The 14,015-nt window shown below is 38.3% G+C and overlaps 1 protein-coding gene across 9 annotated transcripts in view; it reads left to right on the forward strand.

Annotated features, from left to right (window-relative positions):
- Nucleotides 1–14,015, forward strand: part of LOC113685643 (MAM and LDL-receptor class A domain-containing protein 1) — a 48,214-nt gene that overhangs the window by 10,401 nt on the left and 23,798 nt on the right. For 6 of the 9 annotated variants that reach the window (XM_089205008.1, XM_089205009.1, XM_089205014.1 and 3 more), the window contains exons 10-28: nucleotides 1,097–1,356; nucleotides 1,681–1,771; nucleotides 2,280–2,669; nucleotides 3,582–4,013; nucleotides 4,387–5,013; nucleotides 5,251–5,556; nucleotides 5,977–6,264; nucleotides 6,563–6,970; nucleotides 7,801–7,910; nucleotides 8,121–8,412; nucleotides 8,776–8,972; nucleotides 9,146–9,324; nucleotides 9,413–9,585; nucleotides 10,137–10,217; nucleotides 10,367–10,542; nucleotides 10,785–10,857; nucleotides 11,338–11,430; nucleotides 11,621–11,877; nucleotides 12,019–12,127. In XM_089205008.1, coding sequence (XP_089061134.1) covers nucleotides 1,097–1,356; nucleotides 1,681–1,771; nucleotides 2,280–2,669; nucleotides 3,582–4,013; nucleotides 4,387–5,013; nucleotides 5,251–5,556; nucleotides 5,977–6,264; nucleotides 6,563–6,970; nucleotides 7,801–7,910; nucleotides 8,121–8,412; nucleotides 8,776–8,972; nucleotides 9,146–9,324; nucleotides 9,413–9,585; nucleotides 10,137–10,217; nucleotides 10,367–10,542; nucleotides 10,785–10,857; nucleotides 11,338–11,430; nucleotides 11,621–11,877; nucleotides 12,019–12,127 — 4,542 coding nt within the window. Of the gene's footprint in view, nucleotides 1–1,096; nucleotides 1,357–1,680; nucleotides 1,772–2,279; nucleotides 2,670–2,991; nucleotides 3,322–3,581; nucleotides 4,014–4,386; nucleotides 5,014–5,250; nucleotides 5,557–5,976; nucleotides 6,265–6,562; nucleotides 6,971–7,800; nucleotides 7,911–8,120; nucleotides 8,413–8,775; nucleotides 8,973–9,145; nucleotides 9,325–9,412; nucleotides 9,586–10,136; nucleotides 10,218–10,366; nucleotides 10,543–10,784; nucleotides 10,858–11,337; nucleotides 11,431–11,620; nucleotides 11,878–12,018; nucleotides 12,128–14,015 lie in introns of those variants that run through there. The other 3 variants (XM_089205011.1, XM_089205012.1, XM_089205015.1) reach the window with 3 other exon arrangements.

Consider the following 14,015-nt stretch of genomic DNA (forward strand, 5'->3'; position numbering starts at 1 on the left):
TGACTATTGTAACCATACTTTGACTTCAGCCGGCAAAGGAATCATCGATGGATCTGGAAATTTTAGTTTTCTGAATGCAGTAATTCCTGAAAGGTTTTTCTAGATGTCATACAAAGAGGAAAACAATCTATCTCTTAGTATTTCTGAGATTGATTCATCTTTGAATTTCTGTGTCACGCTTGTCATGCAACTAATATAATAAAATAGAGAAGATATATAAACTGGAACTCAAATCTGATTAGAATTTGGTAGAGCATAATTAACGTGGTCATCGAAACACCTAATAAAATCATAAATAAACAAGGTAAGAGTGCTATGTTATAAATTGTAGGGATTTATGTCAGTTAACGGTGGCGACAAGTAGGCACACCATGTATATTTCATAGTCGCTAGCGAGTAAATTTTGCCGGACTTTGAGTTCTTCTCAAGGTAGAACAACACAAATACATAAGGAAATTTTTACATTAACTTTATAACCATCCTTTTGTCTTTTAAAAGCTTGAAGCTCAGTAGATTCTGTTATATCGGTCATTGCTAACTGTCTTTGTTTTTATGCTACTTTTAGACATAAGAAAAGTATGCCTGACAAAAATATTCGCCAAAAAATAAATATTTCTTTGCCAGCTTAAATAATGACAGGGGGTTAATTTTAGAAGATAAACAAAGGATTATGTTGAGAGAAATACCGTAGGTCAATTATGTTCGCTACATGAGGTCACACAACTCGGGTAATATTCACGGTGAAAATTTGCATATTTGAGCGGTCGAACGAAAAATGTCATTTCTCGAAACTGAAAATAAATTTTTCCCAAAAAACTACACCACAATTATTAGAACATATTGGGCTAAAAAATATAAAAGTAGGGGTGAAAGCAAATTTTGGGTGACTTGCCTCTGTTTGTCTGATGCATGCTGACATTAGCTCTTAAGAATTGTCCAGGCACACCATTTGCCTTCCTCGCTTCGATTTTGATGTTCCGACTCATTTTGCAAAATGATTTTATCATGATAGTACAACTGACCACTTGACAAAGGGTGACCACTTAATTAGGTGCTGCTTAACACAGGCTCGACTGTTCACTTTCCATTTATTAAGGCACTGGCTTGTACATATATATTGATGCCTCAAGTCCTCGCAAGCCTGGAGACACCGCGAGGTTGACAAGTCCATGGATGCGGGGGCCACAGTGTATGACCTTCTTCTACCATATGTTTGGTTCAAACATGGGTTGTGTTGTTATGTACATAAGAATCCAGGCTGCAGAGAAGTTACAACCAATATGGTTGCGGTCGAAGGATCAAGGAGACCGTTGGCTACAAGGGCAATTAAGTATTAACTACAACTTAACGTATCAGGTAACACGAATGTCTCGACATTTGATTCAAGCTCTCTGTTCTGTTGTCCTTTCCGATATCGCGTTAGGCCAACCATAACAAAGTGGCAGGTTCATGAACCCAATTTCACATATTATTTGAATAAAGAAGCAGCTGTGATGTAATATTCAGGTGGCCTAAGGGAATAAGAGAGGCTGAGCACACTACAACCCAGAAGCTCATGTTCAAAACTGATTCTCAAAAAAAGGCAACTTATGTGTCATCTGGCAGTGAAAATGGTAGTGCCTTTTTTTTATTTGCAACGTATCGTAACGTCAGTCTCTATTTTATCCCTTGCTCTTAAAGATAATCATTGACGGCATCAGAGGAGGTGGTGATTCAGGGGATGCAGCTTTGGACGACTTCACCTTTCAGAAAGGACCTTGCTGGCAAACAGGTACAAAAAGAGAAATAGTTTTGAAGTCATTTACGCTGGTGTTTGTTACGCTCGGTTTCCTCCTTTATGTGTGATTTTTTTCCCTGAAAATATACATTTACGTGTCATTATCTGATGGTGTGTTACATAAGCTGAGTTATAACTAGAGTTTTTCAACAAAAAGGTGGATCAACTGACGTTTCTAGGATACCCCTACTCGCATCGGGATCTCCTGTTACAATCTATAGAAAGAGTATCTTTGATGACAAACCTTTATCACATTATGATTTTCATCAGGCTGTTAACCTATTTCAAAAATGGTGACTTTATTGTCATGGTTCTTGATACGAACTTTAAAGGATATTTGACCATTCATAAGGAATAATAATAACGCCCATCAAAATTAAAGAGGCTCAAGGTGATTACTCTGCCAATGTCAGATAAGTATGAATGGTTGAACTACGAACCTCTGCGAGGATAATGATGCTACCTATCTAATCATCTGTTTTGCTTTTATCTTTCATTTAAGATGAAATCACGTATTACGTTTCCTCGTATATGGGTAAAGATTATAAAATATCCTCTCGACCTCCTGAACACAGTCTCTACGCCGAAGAATTCCGTTTTACTCTCAAACATCCTGAAGGACTTCCAACAGAAACCTCGTATTTTATCTACTCTGAAGCATCCAAGAGACACAGTTTTGTTAGGGAAAAACTAGATTTGTCTGACTATGATAACTATCCCTTGGATGTGGTTGTCCTTGATGACAACAGACCGTCTCCAAATTGCAGCAAGATTTATTTTATCAACAGGGATAACATGGGACCAATGATCAGCCTGGACGACCACAGTGCCCTGCATTGTTGCAAAGGAAAAATGAAATTCTCTCTTTGTGCTTTCAATGTAACTGAACCAGGTAGGAAAACTAGCCGCGCGTTATTCTTTGTGAATGCTTTTAAGGAGAGATAAATTTTTTTAAACCTTGTGCGGTGGGGACTCAAAAGAGGCTTGCCTAGGTAATACATTAAGCTTAAGCATAAACCTATTTCAGTTCATCAGCGTGAGATCCCAAGTTGTTCCTTAAGTTTGTTTTTTATGAAACTTAAAATAATTTGTGGGATAAGAATCGATATTAGGGGCAGTTCCGAAAAACGTCCGATAACTAAATGAATATTTGGCCGAGGAGCGAAGCCTGGAAAGAAAAGTTTGAGGAATATCTCACAGCCACGGTTGCCATATCAGCAATGCAGAAAGAGGTCAATCTAATTTATAACCCTCCTGAAATTGTACAAAAGACATTAGTAAAAAGGTCAGTGTTGAGCGGATTGTCGATGCGTATTTGCGACCAGGTTTCTAATATCACTATCACTAGACTCTACAAAACGTAACTGCTCTTCTCCTGTTTAGAGTAGTACAGATGAAAAGAAGAAACTTTTGAGCTGAATTGTTTTTTCTTTTCGACGTAAATAATCGGAAGTCAACGCAAACGGCGGTTATTGCGCGATAACTGTCCGGTGATTTTACACCACGTGACGTAACATGGCCAATAAAATTGCACGAAATTAATGGTGAGTGATAACGGTTGACATCTCAAATTAAAACTTGCTAACCTAATTCCGTATTGCTAATTTATCTGTCAATTAAGGAAAAAAATTACATTTTGGATTTGCTCGCGTTAAAGCCTTGTAATCTGATTGGAAAACAGTTTCGACCCATTGATGTTACCATCGTTTTAACAAAAAGCACCGGTGGCTGGTAAGATAGATAAAGTTATATTACATTTGCTAGGGTTTTATCAAGCTTTAAAAAGGTTTTGTTCGATTTGCAGATAATCGTTTGACTTCTGGATGTCAGCCCGGTTGGTACGGAGTAGGAAAATCTTGTTTCATGTTTTATTTTGAATCAGCTCGGGAATGGCGCTTGGCGCGATCTTTGTGCCACAAACAAAATAGCGAAATGGCCACTGCCAAAAGTATTGATGTACTGGAAGCCCTTGCCAATCAGAGGAAACACCTAAAATTCGAAGACTTCGATCTTTTTCTTGGGCTAAAGAGCAAGTTACGCTGGACTTGGGTAGACGGTGAAAAGCTGTCAAACGCACACAAAGGTTTGTGGAAGCCTACCGAACCGAGTGGCGATGGCAAGTGTGGATCTCTTCTGAGTTTTGTTAGTTGGGATTCAACTTGGCGTGGGGATGGATGGGGCTTAAATGACGAGCCTTGCACCGGTACTGGGAGATATATTTGTGAAGAGCCACTAGGTAACTTTTTTAACAATATATGATAACATCTTCTAATCAATATATATATTTTAATGGCATCTGAATTGGAGATATTTTCGGAGACAAAAATGGCCTTACAAATTAACCCTTCAGCATAAACCCACTAAGTTGCCTTTTCGCTTTTCTTTAAAGCTTTTAATGGAATCGGTTCTGTTTTTAAATGAAGTTGTTATGTTGACTGGTGTAAGCTTTGTTCAGACATTGTCCCACGACAGATTCAATTTATAAACTCAAGTGGTTACTCTGTGGTTGATCTTGTTCCAGATGTGTTTAATTGCTCAAACACATTACTTCGTTTATCGCATTATTTAGAATGTGTCCGAATAATTTATGTTTTTACTTCTGGTTCAAGATGTTCCTCTCCCTGTGGCTCTCTTCTTCGTGGGTGGCATTAACAAAACTGTGAACTTGAGCCCTAATGGAACCAGTATGGCTGTGTTCAATGACATCACCTTTGCACCGGGCCCTTTCGGAAATCCAAATGGCTCCTTGCTTTTAGGAACTGGCAATAGCTATGCAGAATTAAAAAATCGCGGAGAAATCGATACGAGGTTTTCTATAAGTGTATTCGCTTGGGTGCATCTTAGTAATTCTAGCACTGGTTTAATAATAGATCACGGTTGCTCGGTGACGGTCTTCCACTCAACGCTCGGAGTTGAAGTACTTTTTAAGGAACGGGACAGCTCTAAGAGTTATCTCCTGCATAAGAAGGGCGTTCTAAAAGCAAACTCTTGGAATTTCATCGGTGCTACGTATGACTACTTCAGCGGCATGGCAACTATTTGGGTCAACGAGAGCATCGTCATGCGGGAATTTATTTCAGCTAAAATGGAGTTAGCGACTCATGGGAATGTTATTGTTGGGGCCTCCAAAAATCGAAAAATGCAATACCGTGGCAGGATTTCTTGCTTGCAGTTTTATGATCAAGCATTATCTGTGGATCAAATCATGAAAGTGAAAGTACGATGTAATAAAACTGGTAAGTGGGTTTAATTTACTTGTCAGTCGTAATGTCCACAGAGCTGTACAAAACTCTGTTAAAATCGAAAAGCGTAGCTTCGTAAGATACTCCATAGAAACAAATGAGATGCCGATAACGCATCTCGCTCACAACATTGCTAGACTTCACCTTATAACTCTTTAGCCGTTAACTTTTATAAGATTCAACCGTAAGTTTTGTTTTGATACTTCCATTTTTTCTTTGAACGTATGGAAGTATCTACACCTTCAATGGAATATGCAAGTGTCGGATGCTACGCAGACAAGCCTCATCGAGCAATTCCAACACTTGAAGGAAGAGACCCTATCGCTGTCGAGAACTACGACGTGCGTACGAGAGCGATTGAAAAGTGCGCCCTTGCAGCTCGAAGAAAAGGATTCACCATGTTTGCTGTTCAATATGGTGGGCAGTGCATGACCAGCGCAACGGCAGAAAAAACTTTCAATGCATATGGTGAGAGTAATCGATGCAATACAAATGGAAAGGGAGGATCATGGGCAAACAATGTTTACATCATTCGAGGTTTGTTAATTGTTGTAATGATACTATATTTTACATTGAATTGTAGACAATGAGTAGCCGAAAAATTCCATGAGTTTGCTTTCGTAATGTACAATTTAAAGGCTGGAACGCACACTTTAAGTGGCTTAAAATTTGTGAGCCGTAATAGACGGGAGTTATTAGTTTTAGGAAATAAATGTCCTGAAATAATTACGGAATTTATGGCTCATAAAATTTATTTCAAAAGTACGACCCAGCCTGATCAGAGATTGTTATTTTTCTTTTGTTTTGTTTTTATGTTTCTCGATTATGCAGCTCGATTTTTGCCCTGTGATCGATTACTAGTCAGTTGTGGCTCATGTTTGCCATAGAGTGCACGTTAAGAAATGCCTCACTTTTGATGGTTTTGCATAATAATTGAATTTCTTAAAATTTAAATAGATTATATTGATATTGGATGCTACGAAGATCGCCGCTCGCGTGCAATTGCATCACTCGAACAGAAAGATCCGCTATTGACAGGATACCACAGAATACGCAAGAACTCTATCGAAAAATGCGCGGTAGTTGCTCGCAAAAGGGGCTTCCGCATGTTTTCAGTTCAGTATGGTGGGGAGTGTTATGGCAGTGCAACAGCAGAGAAGACTTTTGATAAATATGGTAAGAGCGATCGATGCGAAGGTGACGGAAAAGGAGGAACTTGGGCGAATCGTGTCTACGCCTTTCAAGGTTTGTGACCGAATTTATTTACTTATTTTCATTTAATTCCTTAGTTAAGACATAATCAGGTAGTTTGACCTTTTATGTCAAGACTTGTATTACTTAATGACTGGTTCCCTCTTTGACGCTTACATCTTCGCTGGGATCTCTTCATCTTTTTGTATGAGGGTTAAGATGTTATTAAATGATAACAGTACAATGACTTCATTCTTAGTTTATCAACTCTAGGTTGCCATTCATATTTAAATTAACAAAAGAGGCAAAGCAAAGAAACAAAATTATTCAGACAATTTTTTTTTTCTCGTAGCGTCTACTTCTTGGTGCAGTCCCATATTTTTTCCATTTCGTGGAGGTTGCTTTTCCTTAGATACCTACAGCAAAGTAAACTGGAAGCAAGCCCTGAATATTTGCAATTTTAAAGGAGGTACCCTGGCAAAGATTTCAGGGGAAGGGTTAAGACGTGCTTTTTCTGTTGTGTTAGAGGGAATTCGATCCTACCGACCTGGTGTTACTAAATATTTCATTGGTATGAGGGGCCGACATGATGACTGGACGTGGTTTGATGGCACTTCTCTGAACGAATCGTTGTGGGTGTCAGGACATCCAACGAGGGACGATGACAATCTAGGCTGTGCTTATCTTTCGGCTGGTTTATCCAGAATGAAGAATGGTGCTTGCAAGTCACACAGATACCCTTTGTGCCAGAAACGATCGGGTAAATTGTAATAAGCTCAGCGGTTATATGCAAGAGAGGGGCGTTCTCTTGTAAAGCAATTCTTAAAAAGTAAGCTCGTGGCCTTGAGTCTAAAACCTTCTGAGAAACACGAAAGAAACAAATTGTCAAAACCACAAAGGGAAAATAAAAGGAAAATCCATTTTTAACACTTTTATTTGGCATATTTATATTTCTTTTTCAGACAATAACATTAGGGTCTTCAAAGGTTTTAGACCTAAAGCTGAACGCTTGAGATCTAAGAAATGTTTAAGATGGAGAATGCCTTTTTATCATGTCAAGATAATGTTCAACCATGTTTGACTTCTATTCAAATGGATGCTGTTTGCTTTACTTTTACGTCACATTACTTTATTTCTGTCTCGTGCAGACTCCCAGCTTTGAAAGGCTTTAAACTATAAGCTGTAAGCTTTCCTTGTAACACATTTTATCAATAGAGAACGGTTTTTTAAACCATTTTCCTCTCCTATTTGAATAGTTACAATTAAATTTAAATAGTTACTGTTTTATTATTTCTCAGAGTAAGTTGTACCTTTTTTTTGTTTTGGTCTCCTCTTTCGATGCATTCTTTTTTCCTCGCTACAAATGTTCCCCTCCTTTTCCCCTCTTCTACCAATTTCAAGCTTTCCAAAAGTGTCAAGGTATTTCAAACATGTTTTCCACCGTAATGGTAGTCAATTAAATTATTATTCGTGGCTTGATACATTAATTATTTCTATTTACAAAGTTTTTTACTCCGCCTAAGCTAAATATGATTAAAACATCTTCCAAACTGTAGTGTCGATGCTCTTTAATTTTTCCTTGTCCTACAGAAGCTTCTTTATCAAACCGGAGTCAAACCACTTGTTCCAGTGTTTTGCTGCCGTATGAGTCCTCTCTAGCCATTGATAAATCTTACACCACCTGCTTTCGTTCGGGAAGGGTAAGAAATTGTCATAAAAAAGGGAAGAATCCACTGTAAATGCTCTGGATTTCCTTTCACATAATTATAGGCCAGACATTCATTGTGTATATAACGATTGGGTCAAGTAATTGTGATGCTTATTTCAGTGTCTTGCTGTTTGGTATGTTGCTTGCTTGCTTTCTGTGAAGTTCTAACATAACACTTTTTCTCATTTTTTCATGTATTTAGGAGTCGAACCCTTGGTGGCAAGTTAACCTTGATAAACATTTGTACGTAATCTCTGTGGTAATAATTGATAAAGTTGATTGTTGCCCACGGGATAGCGGAATTATCAACGTCAGAGTATTAAACAGTCCACAGGGCACAGACTCAACCTGCTCCAAATCGATGGAATATGATGGAGTAAACCAACAATTTAAATTTTACTGCTCACCACCAGCGCTAGGAAATTACCTGAAGATAACGTTGAAGGGCAATAATGTCACTCTAGTCCTGTGCCAAGTTATCGTACAAACTATTGGTAAGTTTCCGGTAGTTTCCTTTCAATATAAAAGTTCCCTCTTGGAGCTTTAAAGTACTTGGAGCCTTCCATGGGGTCATATAACTAAGGCCGCGTATTCGAAGCATTTGAGAAACCATTTTCTCTGCTACAATTATAGATTCGATGCGTTTGGGCCGAGAAATTCATGCTCATTTTCAGATTGCATAAACCACAGCTTCGACAAACTCTTAACCCATCATTCAGGAAATCTTATGAGCAAAGGAAGGAAATCTCATTTTTTTTTTAGTTCTATACCCTTGCGCGGTCTTATATGCCCCACTCCCCCCTCCCCTCTTACCCGAAGTAGAAGTAAACTCTTTGCAATGTGTCTATCGACAATAGAGTCGCTTACAGAGGCAATGGGAGTGCTTCGTGAGACATGGTATGGAATGAAGAATGACGGTGCCAGGAGTAAATCAATCCTGCGCGAACACCCATTCATTCAAGGTCCGCCAGGAAGCCGAATAGTTTTGCCAGATTTTGATGCTCCTATCGATTTGGAAGACAGATACGCGCAAAGATTGACAGCTTATATGCAGGTAAACGTGAAATATCCCTATTTAAAGCGGAGTTCTTTCTGTTCATTTAAACTTTTCTTGTTTTTTTTTTTTTTTTTTTTGAGAAAATGAAAAATTATTCATTATTCGTTAGTCTCACTCAGTCTGTTTTTATTTTCTAAGACAAACTTTAATCACCTACTCACCATTTTTAGGTTCCTCAGAGCGGTAGCTACGTCTTTTACGCTGCGTGCGACGATTCATGCGAGTTGTGGAAGTATAATGTCATAGAATATGGATTTGTGAAAGATAACACCGAATCAGACGAGAGTGCACAGAACCGAAGTCCAATCATATCTGTTAACAAAGTCACTAGATATCTTCAGTGGGACAGGTAAGCAATTTATTCAAAGGATAAAAAGGCCAATTCTCCTGAAATTTAAGAGAGTTATGCTTAAATTTTGGTGACCTGTCGTTTGAAGGTACGAAGAGCAGTCATCGCAGCCTATCATCCTTGAAAAATGTCGTATTTATCGTATGGAGATGTATGGAAGAGATTTAACCGGAAACGATCATATATCAGTGGGCATGCGTAGGCCGAATGGAGATTTTGAAAGGCCGATTCTTAGGAAAAGACTATTTTGGACAAAACCAGGTATTTCAGTTTGGTTTTGTTTTGTTTGTATTTTGGTTTTGTTTTGTTTGTATTTTGGTTTTGTTTTGTTTGTATTTTGGTTTTGTTTTGTTTGTTTTGCTTTAAATTGTGTTTTGTATCTTATTTTGTTTTCAATTATCTATTTTGTTTTCACTTTTTTAATTTTTGTATTATTGTTGAGTTTTTGTTTGTTTCGTCTCTTTTCTTATCGAAGTGGCCACGGAACGTAGTCACCTTTTTCAAAAGATAACTTATGCAAAAAAAAATAGGAGAAGGATAACGCAGACAACTAGGAAAAAGCTAGAAACTAAAAAAGCTCGTTTGCAAGTGAACGGTTAACAGCAGGGAAAGAAAGTCGAGATACAAGAGGACTTGCTGTAGTCGGCGTATGCGCCTTACTCTTTTTCCGGAGATGAGTGATTTCATGAACTTCATTTCTTTAACTTAGAGTACTTACTGAATCCAAACCGTGGGTTAAATTTTAAAAAATAGTGGATCAACGCTAGCCAGGATTATTCAAGGAACAGCTTAAATTCTTGGATCTTAAACAGGGACACGAAAATTGGTGGTGAGACTCAACGATCTTGAAACATCGGTAGCAGCTATCGTTGGGTCAAATATACACATGTCAGGTTGGTTCTTTCATGAGTTTAACAATGCATAAATAACACGTCAAGCTTTCACGTTTCATTCGACAGGGAATTGGTGTGAAATATCAATCGAAGGCTTAAATCGTCAAATGTCAATCTTTTTTTTTAACCAAATGTCAATTTTTTAACAGGTACCTACCGCTTCTGTTGTCAGGGCATATATTGCCCTGATTGTCCACTGCAACTGAACCTCTCAACCCTGAGACAAAATGTAACAATAAACCCAGCGGTAAACATGTCTTGTTTAAATACATCATTCGAGACTTTCTTTGACACATACAGAGAGCCGGGAAATTATACAGTGAAGGTTAGTTCATTTTAGAGTTTCCTGAGAGATATTATATGATACGATTACGGACAACTTCCTCTTGCTTTTATAAAACTAATGCACCACGAACTAAAACGAACACTTGATAACCTTACAATCCAGTTTCTTCTTCTCTTTGAGTTATTCACTTTTAACTTTTCTCTAACATATACCTAAGAGAACCGCAACCTTGAAACAATTGTTCAAAATGTTCATAATGTGAGACTCAAATTTCCCATCAGATCAGCTATTCATTTCTGGACCATTCAGGGCAAATTCTTGAAGAGAAAGTGCTGGGAAATATTTATCTTAAAGGTAAGTCGTTTAACGAGTTTGAAGATTTATTTTTCTTCTTCTCTCTTATATCAATTAAGCATTAAATATACGGATCAGTTTGTATAAGATTCAGAAGACTTCACAATAAATACGAACTGAATTCAAACTGCGGAAGTTCGGTGCACAACGATTATGCATTGACTTTCTTTTTTCGAACAAGATTAAATTTGAGCAAATCTAAGCGATCAATCAACCAAATGAATGGGTTGTTAATCAGCTTGCTGGGCCGTGAAGTTACAATGGGGATAACTTAGAATATTATTGAGATTTCCTTTCAAAAACCGGGAACTGCAAAAAAAGTCTTGCATGTACGAGGCAAAATTACTTTCATGAAAACCATATGTTTCTTGTATTTCTCCTCCAATTCTTGTCTCCCTTTTGGGTTAACATCCCTACAAGAAAACGCAATTTAGCAAACGATTATGACGATTGCTTAAACGATGATTTGAACTCTCACAGCTGTTGCAGTATTAAAAGTATGCCATTTCGAGTCTGGAAATTGTGCAGGCTGGACTAACCTTGGAAGCAAGGAGAAGTGGAAGTTCTCCCAAGGTAAGAAATGGGATGTTTCTGCCTGCCTAACTGTTGTATAGAAAATGTAAAATTGTAGAGTTCTCTGCGTCATAATCTTTTTTTAAACTGTCCTAGTCAATCTCCATGCTTAAAGAAATGATCGACTTAAAGTAGCCTGGTCCTCTTCTATATAAATGTATTATCATTGTCTAAATATTATGTGTCCTAGGTCATTTTGCCTACATTGGGAGATCTTCCAGGGTACGGCTTAGGACTCCTTTGTTGTCATGGAAACCAACCAATGAGATGGTGGGCGTATGCTTACGGTTTAAATATCTCATTCCAACCAAATCAAACTCGTATTTGAAAGTTCTGCTTTGGGAAAAAATAGAAAAAAGGGAGGTGTTAGTTTGGCAGCTGCTTGGATACCACGGACAAGGATGGTCAGTGGCTCAGGTGGTTTTGCCAAGCTCTGTGGCTGTTCAGGTAAGTGAAGCTTCTTTTTCATTTGAGTGAAGTCTCTTTCTACTTGCTTATATCTATGCATGTGACAGCCTTGAAACATTGTGTTTAGTGGTCGATAACATCATATTCTGTCCCTTTCTATTTGTTCTTGTTTTGTGACAGATTATGTTCGAGGGAGGGGGCTTTGCTGATGACCCAGTAAATGTGGCGATTGATGACATCAGCGTAAAGACTGAGAACTGTGTCTTACTACCTTACTATGCAAAGCCAGGTTACTTCTACTTTCTTTCCTTTCTCTCTTTTCATCCTTACGGTTGACAAATAGAGAAGCCTTGACTGTGCTCTCTTCTGTTGTAAAGCACGCAGGGAGCGGCTAAAGCACGAGAGAAGTGTAAGTAGAAACATGAGACGTAGTGGAGTGTTTCTCCCCTCTTCTTACTCAAGCCACCTCCTGAGTGCTTTACAACAGAAAAGAGCACAGTCAGGCCTTCTCTATTTGTTTTATTATATAGAATCCGTAAATTCCCCACGCATTGCTTTCAATTTTCAAAACAAACGTTTTTTCCAAAGCGAACAACAATGTCGTCAGCATGCTCCACACTCTCAAAAAGCACGCTACAATAACCCAATCAAAATCCTTGTTAGATTGTTTTAAATAATCGGATTGGTTGAACAAGACTAAAGCCGTCAAAAATGTCCAATTATCAAAGTTCACAAACCATCAAAGTTCACAATCTGCGGTAGTTTAAAAACTAAGTGTCGCTCCCGCTCTCTTTTATTTTTTGCCCTAGAAAAGGGTTTAGGACACATGTTTCGAAAATATTTAGTTGTTCTCCAATTCTCTTTTTTTGCGTCGCCACAAGCCAAAAATGATTTTTGGCCAGACCACCCCTGTAGACAGCCATCGAAAGTGTAAATTTCACAGATTTTGTCCAGCGCGCAGCGACTGCAATGACATAGCTCACGGAATTCTATCTTGCTACAAGTTACAAGATGTATTCAGTTAGTTCACAGACAAAATATGGAAACTTTGTAAGTCACGCAAGCGGACAAGCGTTACGACCGATCACATTTACGCAATATTTTAGGACAACTCGGCACCTATTCTTATTCAGTTGTTATGAAAACCTAAAATCCACAACGTAGAAGATAAACGAACGAAGTTTGAATGGTCAAAAGGAGATCTTGGTCAATTTTCAGAACTATGCAAATGATCTTTGACATGAGCGCAATTGAGCAAACACACTGACTTGCGTTGTTTTTGAGATGTTGGTGGATGAAAGCTAAAGATATACCCGCGGGTTTGAGGCAATCTGTGACCTCATTGGTGTATAAACTATGGACCGGTATGTTTTTCAGCCCGATTAACACCTGCATTTTGAGAATTCTTTGGTACAAATTAGTGAATTTTTTTATATGCAAATTAAGGTCGAGGAGAAGGGTCTCCGTTGATCACGCTGGTATGAACTAACTGAGTACATCTTTTAGCTTGTAGCAAGGTAGAATTCCGTGAGCTCTATTATTGTAGTCGCTGCGCTCTGGACAAAATCTTTAAAATTCTGGGGGGGGGGGTCTGGCCAAAAATCATTTGGCAACGCGAAAAAAGAGAATAAAAAGAGAATTGGAGAACAACTAAACTATTATTTAAACATGCTTCTTAAACCCTTTTTCATGGGCAAAAAATTAGAGAAAACTTTTTTCCGACAGAAACTCGATAGGACCGCTCTTAGCGAGAGCGGCACTTAATAAAGAATCTGAAAGTGAAATGTTCAGTGAAATCCAGCCGAATTGGAGCTTATAAAAACAAGCGAGTTTTTTTCACATGACGATTAGAAAACAACTGCTCAAGGCTTGTTTTTTTTATGAATGCACGACAACCGAATTCAGAGGATCACAGAGGTTAACAGCGCCGTAAAACTCGGCTGCTGAGACTGTGGCCATCCTCTAAACGCATCGGAAAGGATATATTACCTAGCTCTTCGTTTAATTCAGAAGGTGGCTGATGTAATTTCTGAGGCTTGCGTCACACTGCGATGACCGGAAACCACGATGATGAGCTAGACGCGATAGATCTCAGCATGATCGACATGATTATCATGAATTTTAACAGTTATGCCAGTTTGGCTATACTTTTCATCGTTACTTTTTTAATTCATTCT

Source organism: Pocillopora damicornis, chromosome 4 (assembly GCF_964200805.1).
Source record: "Pocillopora damicornis chromosome 4, jaPocDami1.2, whole genome shotgun sequence".
NCBI classification, from domain to species: domain Eukaryota; kingdom Metazoa; phylum Cnidaria; class Anthozoa; order Scleractinia; family Pocilloporidae; genus Pocillopora; species Pocillopora damicornis.